The 8,991-nt window shown below is 46.6% G+C and overlaps 1 protein-coding gene across 1 annotated transcript; it reads right to left on the bottom strand.

Moving 5' to 3' along the window:
* Positions 1–1,997: 1,997 nt before the first annotated feature.
* LOC124127830 (excitatory amino acid transporter 1-like) lies at positions 1,998–7,336 on the bottom strand. The gene is made up of 4 exons (XM_048383414.1): positions 7,161–7,336; positions 4,616–4,849; positions 2,835–3,051; positions 1,998–2,018 (listed from the first exon to the last, which is right to left on the bottom strand). Exons 1-4 carry the CDS (start codon positions 7,334–7,336, stop codon positions 1,998–2,000), a joined length of 648 nt encoding a protein of 215 aa, XP_048239371.1.
* Positions 7,337–8,991: the final 1,655 nt, after the last annotated feature.

The following is an 8,991-nucleotide window of genomic DNA, read 5'->3' on the forward strand; positions in this document are numbered from 1 at the left end:
TGATATACCCTGTGTGTGCGCCTATGTCCCCTAGCCGTCAGGCTCACACACAGGGTACATCACACCATATAACCCGAGAACGAATGATCTTACAGACATTCATTCAAGCAGGACCTTATATGTCCGCATTTTCACTTAGTTTGCAAACCTCGTAGCAGACGAGGGCGCAAACGAACCGAGTTACTTCCCTTTACCCCATACGCCTGCTAAACATCAGTTAATTTCAACTCATCGATACTTATTCGATATATGCAGGTTACCTATGACGTGTTCCGATTGATTTCTTTGCAGGCTACATGAGTGGGCTATATATAAAATAATTGCCCTCTCCTTAACCAATCAGAGGGTAGTATTTTAATGTAAGGTGGGATCCAAACATATGTCGCTTATACCTTAGGAAAGTTAGTCTCGATGTCATATAACCGGTCTTTGATTCAGTTATAATACAAACAGCATTCGCATCTTCATCCCTAAATAAAAACCAATTGAGTTTGTTTTAAAGCCGCATCGAACGGCATTTAAATGGTATTTCAGATTGATGTGGGAGAAAAACCTGAGGTGATGCAGGTCTTAGACATTTACCACTTCGGTGAGACTCATGAGCACAGGTAAAGTGCTGACAAATCTAGAAACATAATTCAGGTCGGACCGCGATTCGAACCCACAAGGTTTTCAGCACGCTTAGGTGCGCAACTGTCTGAAGACGACTTGGCTCCAATTACACAATGTCTGAAGACGACTCGGCTCCCATTACACAATGTCTAATGACGACTCGGCTCCCATTACACAATGTCTGAAGACGACTTGGCTCCAATTACACAATGTCTGAAGACGACTCGGCTCCAATTACACAATGTCTAATGACGACTCGGCTCCCATTACACAATGTCTAATGACGACTTGGCTCCCATTACACAATGTCTGAAGACGACTTGGCCCCCATTACACAATGTCTGAAGACGACTCGGCTCCCATTACACAATGTCTGAAGACGACTCGGCTCCCATTACACAATGTCTAATGACGACTCTGCTCCCATTACACAATGTCTGAAGACGACTTGGCCCCCATTACACAATGTCTAATGACGACTCGGCTCCCATTACACAATGTCTGAAGACGACTTGGCTCCCATTACACAATGTCTGAAGACGACTCGGCTCCCATTACACAATGTCTAATGACGACTCGGCTCCCATTACACAATGTCTGAAGACGACTTGGCTCCCATTACACAATGTCTGAAGACGACTCGGCTCCCATTACACAATGTCTGAAGACGACTTGGCTCCCATTACACAATGTATGAAGACGACTCGGCTCCCATTACACAATGTCTAATGACGACTGGGCTCCCATTACACAATGTCTGAAGACGACTTGGCTCCCATTACACAATGTCTGAAGACGACTTGGCTCCCATTACACAATGTCCAATTTACGACTCGGCTCCCATTACACAATGTCTGAAGACGACTTGGCTCCCATTACACAATGTCTGAAGACGACTCGGCTCCCATTACACAATGTCTGAAGACGACTCGGCTCCCATTACACAATGTCTGTAGACGACTTTGCTCTCATTACACAATGTCTGAAGACGACTTGGCCCCCATTACACAACGTCTGAAGACGACTCGGCCCCCATTACTCAACGTCTGAAGACGACTTGGCTCCCATCACACAATGTCTGAAGACGACTTTGCTCCCATTACACAATGTCTGAAGACGACTTGGCTCCAATTACACAATGTCTGAAGACGACTTGGCTCCCATTACACAATGTCTGAAGACGACTTGGCTCCCATTACACAATGTCTGAAGACGACTTGGCTCCCATTACACAATGTCTAAAGACGACTCTCCTCCCATTACACAATGTCTAAAGACGACTTGGCTCCCATTACACAATGTCTGAAGACGACTTGGCTCCCATTACACAATGTCTGAAGACGACTTGGCTCCCATTACACAATGTCTGAAGACGACTTGCACTTTCAAAACACGAACAACAGGTCCTAGCAAAACCGATGAAACATCGTATATAAGGATTATGACTTATGCCTAACAGCGAGTCGTTAACAGATGATAGCTTAACAATCATAGCATGCAAAATGAAACAAAATACATTTTTCTATTTCGGTTGGAACACTAGCAACGTTTTCTTGTCACGGGCCGTTAATTTATATGGAGTGTGGGATGTGGTTTCCCTTTGACAGAAAACAACCCATGAAATACATAGCGTCTAATGGAGCGAGCACCTTGTCGATCATATAGCTGGATGGCATGCTGTACTAAAATGATTTAGTCCATGAATGACTATTCCATCACGAATGATAAATGAAAAAGACTGAAGTTTACTCATCAGTGGTGTATAAAAAATATTTAAAATATATATCGGTTTGGTCTCAGGGGACCACTTAACCGTTGAGGGACTTCCTATGTGTACGTGCGTGCGTGCGTGCGTGCGTGCGTGCGTGCGTGCGTGCGTGCGTGCGTGTTTGTTTCTTTGTTATGATCAGGATTTAGCCAGGAATTCGTCTTCGATTGTGCACCATACTACACGTACATATCCCACTTCTTTGATTCAGTCCACTGGGTGGGTGGGGTAGCCTAGGCCTAGTGGGTAAAGCGTTCGCTCGTCACGCCGAAGACCCGGCTTCGATTCCCGACATTGGTACAATGTGTAAAGCCCATTCTGGTGTCCCCAGCCGTGATATCGCTGGAATATTGCTAAAAGCGTCATAAAACCATACTCACTCACTTACTCAGGACAGGACACTAATGATCTTAAATTACATTTTAAGCATCATTTGACATTTTTTGTAACTAACTGTTTGTAACTCAGTTAAATACCAGATTATGAAGATGTCGATGACGTTTAGCGGTATCGCATTCAGTTGTGCGATGAAGACGACGGTGACGACTCGAAAGATGGCGGTGCCGTCCATGTTGATGGTGACCCCTATCGGCAGAACAAAGCGGCAGATGGTCCGGTCAATCTTCAAGTTGTCTTCACAGCAACGGACGGTCACCGGAAGTGTGGCAGCGCTGTTATAAACAATGTTAATCATGAATATACAATGCCGTTTAGAAAGGTTCAAATGTAAAGTGTGAGTGAGTGAGCTATATTAAACGCCGCTTTTAACAGTATTCCAGTTATATACCGACGTGTCAGCTTAATGTGGGAGGAAAGCCCGAAGTGATGCAGGTCTCAGACGTTTACCACTTCGGTGAAACACCCGAGCACCGGTATGGTGCTGACAAACCTAGAAACAATCGGGGCGAACCGGAATTCGAACCCACATTCATAGGTATCTGGCGTGCCTAAGAGACGCAACTCTTCACAGCCAATTGCGGCGCCTTAAACGACTTTGCCACCAGTTCCCCCTCTAACGTAAAGAGTGTAAAGCGGTAGACAGGGAGAGAGCCGTTGGAATGGCCAAACAGGGAGCGACGCACGCCGTCCACGGGTGACCACGTCCATTCAAGAACGCAACATCGGGACAATTCACCTCCGAAACCGCTTCGGCACGGCGACGTTAACTGCGGCGACGGCACTGCGGCACAGGGTCAGTCGACAAACCGTGTACAGGAGATTACGAGCCCATGGTATCAGAGCACATTGACCCTACCAAGGAATGACACCTAAACATCGCCTCGAGAGACTGATATGGGTCAGGAGACTTCGACGTTGGCAACTGCGTGACTGGACGTTATGTTCTCCGATGAGAGCAGAGTTTATCTCGATGGTCAGCAATCTGCGGTGACTTGGAAACCAGGCTCGTGGTTATTCATGGTAACATGAATGCACAGCGATATCGAGATTTAGTTTGCGGAGCCATTCATCTAGCAACAGCCCCGTGGGATCATTTTCCAGCCCGACAATGCGGCGCCGCACACGGCATGGTTGACGCAGAACTCTCTGAACAACGCGAACATTCAGGTTTCACCATGGCCGTCATGCCCGCCGGACATTAACCCTGTTGAATTGGAACAATGCCTCCTTGCCGAATGGCAACGCCGTGCCAAGTTACACTTATCAGAGGGGTACTCAAAGTACGTGATCTAGACAACCAAACCTTCGAGGTTGAAACCACTGACTTTGAGTGCTCGCGTTTAGGTGCTTCAATACAGCAGTGTGGCTTCGAGTCCCGAATGTGACTTAACCACCCCCCCCCCCCCCCCCCCCCAAAAGGACTAGAATCTGTACTTTACTAAGAAAGTGTTATCCCAACTATAGTGAGTGTGAGTGAGTGAGTTGGGTTTAACGCCGCTTTTTACAGTATTCCAGTTATATCGCGGCGTGTCAGCTTAATGTGGGAGGAAAGCCCGGAGTGATGCAGGTCTCAGACGTTTACCACTTCGGTGAAACCCACGAGCACCGGTATGGTGCTGACAAACCTAGAAACATAATCGGGGCGAACCGGGATTCGAACGCATAATCATAGGTTTCTGGCGTGCCCAAGGGACGCAACCCTGCACAGCGAATCGCGTCGCCTTAGAGGACTGGGCCACCCGTGCCCCCTATCCCAACTATAACATTTGTCATATTTGACCACTTTCTGAATGGCATTGTGCGTTGATATTCTTATAATTACGATGCAAATCAAACCTTGAATTTGTTCCGACTGCAGTGACCAGAGCCTGTAGTATTCCACGAGTGATCCTGTAGGGGTTCCTTCTGGTGAGCGCGAAGTAGATGAGGGGAAGGACGATAGCGGAGTGGACAGCGTACCCGACAAGGTTGGTGACCATATACATGCCAAGCTCACGACCTGTGGTCAGCAAGTCTTCCACAGCTAGGATCTTGGACATTGTGAGGAACAGGCTGCCTATAGGCGAATACCTAGGTAGAGATATTACTCCACTGTGCAAACATGTCCGCTTCAAGTTAGCCATACGAAACACTTACATATAAATGGCTAAAACAAATGAAATATGAAAGAATACATTATAAAATGACCATATTTCACGTATTTCTTAACTATTACTTCAGAAAATCTTATATTATTTCATTTCATGTTAATGTGTTCATGTTTTATTGTCACAGTGTTCTTATTTAGGTCTCTGTGTCTATTTGTTTGTTTGTTTGTTTGTTTGTTTGTTTGTTTGTTGTGTAACGCCGCACTCAGCAATATTCCAGCTATATAATGGCGGTCGGCAAATAATCGAGTCTGGACCAGACAATCAAGTGATTGATATCATGAGCATCTATCTACGCAATTGGGATACGATGACATGCAACTATTTGTGACAAAGCGTCAGCCAGCGACAACACAACCCTCATCTTAGTTGGTTGGTTGTCGGTTGGTTTGTTGTTTAACGTCGCACTCGGCAATATTCCACCTGTATGACGGCGGTCTGTAAATAATCGAGTTTGCACCAGACAATCCAGTGATTAGTATCATTAGCACATTAGCATCGATCCACGCAATTGGGATACGATGACATGCATCAACCAAGTCACCTGAAATGTTATAAAATAAATTACACAAGTAGTGAGAAAACATTTAGTTTTCGACAGACTGCTCTCTTACTGGTTAACATGCCGTGATATAACCGAGATATTGTTCAAAGTGGCGAAAAACTAAACGAATTCCCCAAGTCAGTGTCTGTTTAAAGTAAATGTTCTCTCACCGATTGTGTTCATCCCTGTCACATAAACACTCTTCTGTTCCCAGTGTGCCGGCCTCTGTGGCCTCAGTCCGGTGGTATTGGGGGTTAGTATATCCTCAAAAGAAGCATTTATTCCAGGTCCCTGTACGACATGGGACTTATTCACGACACTTCTGTCCATGTAAACATACTTTGTCCCTGTTTGCTGAATGGCTGCCTGTACGATATTTACCGGGACGACGTTTCTGAAAAGGATTTCCGAGTATTATAACATGTTTCTTGTCTAAGTTAAAGTGTTTCACAAAGTTAAAAATATGAAAGATAATCATTGTTGATACTAAACAGTGTGATACCAATATCAAATACCTATTTGTGAAAAAAGTCATGATTATACGTGGCTTCGACCACGTTAAATACATTTTTTTACAGATTTCAGTGGTAGCCCTACAGTCAGATTTGTTTGTTTGTTATTTAACGCCGCACTCAGCCATATTCCAGTTGTATGACGGCTGACTGTAAATAATCCAGTCTGGACCAAACAATCCAGTGACTGATATCATGAGCATCGATCCACGCAATTGGTTGGTTGGTTGGTTTGTTGTTTAACGCCGCACTCAGCAATATTCCAGCTATATGACGGCGGTCTGTAAATGATCGAGTCTGGACCCAACAATCCAGTGATTGATATCATGAGCATCGATCCAGGCAATTGGAATCGATGACATGTATCAGCCAAGTCAGCCAGCCTGACCACCCGATCCAGTTAGTCATCTCTTACGACAAGCATAGTCGCCTTTTACGGCAAGCATGGGTTGCTGAAGATCTATTGGCCTCAGTAATGTAACATTTGTTACAAACTAGCCAATTAACACTGAGCAATACATTATAATGTCCAGTGAAAAATAACTGTTTGTTTGTTGTTTAACGCCGCACCCACCAATATTCCAGCTATATGACGGTGGTCTGCAAATAATCGAGACTGGACCAGATGATCCAGTGATTGATGTGGAGAGCATCGATCCACGCAATTGGGATACGATGACATGCCTCAACCAAGTCAGCGAGCCTGACCACCCGATCCCGTTAGTCATCTCTTACGATAAGCATAGTCGCCTTTTACGGCAAGCATGGGTTGCTGAAGATCTATTGGCCTCAGTAATGTAACATTTGTTACAAACTAGCCAATTAACACTGAGCAATATATTATAATGTCCAGTGAAAAATAACTGTTTGATTGTTGTTTAACGCCGCACCCACCAATATTCCAGCTATATGACGGTGGTCTGCAAATAATCGAGACTGGACCAGATGATCCAGTGATTGATGTGGAGAGCATCGATCCACGCAATTGGGATACGATGACATGCCTCAACCAAGTCAGCGAGCCTGACCACCCGATCCCGTTAGTCGCCTCTTACGACAAGCATAGTCGCCTTTTACGGCAAGAGTGGGTTGTGAAATAACTGAAAATAATTTCACACATACCCAGGACCCAATGGGCATATTACATATTTGGCAATTACGTTGATATGAAATGAAACCTGAGGAGATCCAGAAAAGCATCCCTGGGGGAGAGATGGGGAGCTGCTCCAGCCTCCTGTGTGGTGGACTGCATCATGTTTCCCCGTCCCGGTCTGATGGCGAGGACGAGGGTGAGGCCGACAACGAGGGCCACGCCGGTGGTGCTGACGTAGTAGGCGAGCGTCACGACACCCATTTTACCAGCTGACTTGCCATCCAGATTTGCGATTCCTTGAACATTAACATCGTTAATAACAAATATGGCCCAGGTCCTTATGCCAACGATTCAAAACACAGGAGTAACAAGCAAGAAATACTCTTATTCCCCGCCAATATGACATGTCCAGTTGTGTGCAATGTATCAGCTCCTGTGAACTATGTTCACTGGAACTTTTTGTAAAGGGCCTAATTTGAGCACTAAAAAAGTTATTACTTGTGTTGTTTTGACATCTGAAGTTTATGATAGAATACGTAACTGTCTACCCTGTGTCTACCGTGTGTCTGCCGTGTGTCTACCGTGTGACTACCGTGTGTCTACCCTGTGTCTTCCGTGCGTCTACCGTGTGTCTTCCGTGTGTCTTCCTTGTGTCTACCGTGTGTCTACCGTGTGTCTTCCGTGTGACTACCGTGTGTCTACCGTGTGTCTTCCGTGTGTCTACAGTGTGTCTTCCGTGTGTCTACCGTGTGTCTACCGTGTGTCTACTGTGTGTCTTCCGTGTGTCTGCCGTGTGTCTACCGTGTGTCTACCGTGTGTCTTCCGTGTGTCTACCGTGTGTCTACCCTGTGTCTGTCGTGTGTCTACCGTTTGTCTTCCGTGTGTCTACCGTGTGTCTACCGTGTATCTTCCGTGTGTCCTTCGTGTGTCTACAGTGTGTCTACCGTGTGTCCTTCGTATGTCTACCGTGTGTCTACAGTGTGTCTACCGCGTGTCTACCGTGTGTCTACCGTGTCTCTACCGTGTGTCTTCCGTATGTCTACCCTATGTCTACCGTGTGTCTGCCGTTAGTGTAACGTGTGTCTGCCGTGTTTCTACCTTGTGTCTGCCGTGTGTGTTCCCTGTGTCTACCGTGTGTCTACCGTGTGTCTTCCGTGTGTCTACCGTGTGTCTACCGTGTGTCTACCGTGTGTCTTCCGTGTGTCTACCGTGTGTCTTCCTTGTGTCTACCGTGTGTTTTCCGTATGTCTACCGTGTGTCTACCCTGTGTCTGCCGTGTGTGTACCGTTTGTCTGCCGTGTGTCTACCCTGTGTCTGCGTGGATGTACCGTGTGTCTGCCGTGTGTCAACCGCGTCTCTACCGTGTGTCTACCGGGTGTCTTCCGTATGTCTACCATGTGTCTACCCTGTGTCTGCCGTGTGTGTACCGTGTGTCTGCCGTGTGTCTACCCTGTGTCTGCCGTGTGTGTACCGTGTGTCTACCATGTGTCTACCCTGTGTCTGCCGTGTGTGTACCGTATGTCTGCACTGTGTCTACCGTGTGTCTTCCGCGTGTCTACCGTGTGTCTAACGTGTGTCTACAATGTGCCTTCCGTGTGTCTACCGTGTGCCTTCCGCGTGTCTACCGTGTGTCTTCCGTGTGTCTACCGTGTGTTTACCCTGTGTCTGCCGTGTGTCTACCGTGTGTCTACCGCCTGTCTTCCGTGTGTCTACCGTATGTCTACCGTGTGTCTTTTGTGTGTCTTTTGTGTGTCTATCGTGTGTCTATCGTGTGTCTTCCGTGTGTCTACCGTGTGTCTACCGTGTGTCTTCCGTGTGTCTGCCGTGTGCCTTGCGTGTGTCTACCGTGTGTCTACCGTGTGTCTTCCGTGTGTCTACCGTGTGTCTACCGTGTGTCTTCCGTGTGTCTACCGTGT

This window comes from Haliotis rufescens, unplaced genomic scaffold, assembly GCF_023055435.1.
Source record: "Haliotis rufescens isolate VD_foot unplaced genomic scaffold, xgHalRufe1.0.p SCAF_48, whole genome shotgun sequence".
NCBI classification, from domain to species: domain Eukaryota; kingdom Metazoa; phylum Mollusca; class Gastropoda; order Lepetellida; family Haliotidae; genus Haliotis; species Haliotis rufescens.

What these genes read in the sequence shown, in the direction of transcription:
- LOC124127830 (XM_048383414.1), bottom strand. Translation starts at nt 7,336, where the DNA reads ATGGGTGTCGTGACGCTCGCCTACTACGTCAGCACCACCGGCGTGGCC. An exon ending in GCAGTCGGAACAAATTCAAG is followed by an intron (nt 3,052 to 4,615) that starts GTTTGATTTGCA and finishes TGTTTATAACAG; the next exon opens with CGCTGCCACACTTCCGGTGA. An exon ending in ATTTAACTGAGTTACAAACA is followed by an intron (nt 2,019 to 2,834) that starts GTTAGTTACAAA and finishes CGGTTTTGCTAG; the next exon opens with GACCTGTTGTTCGTGTTTTG.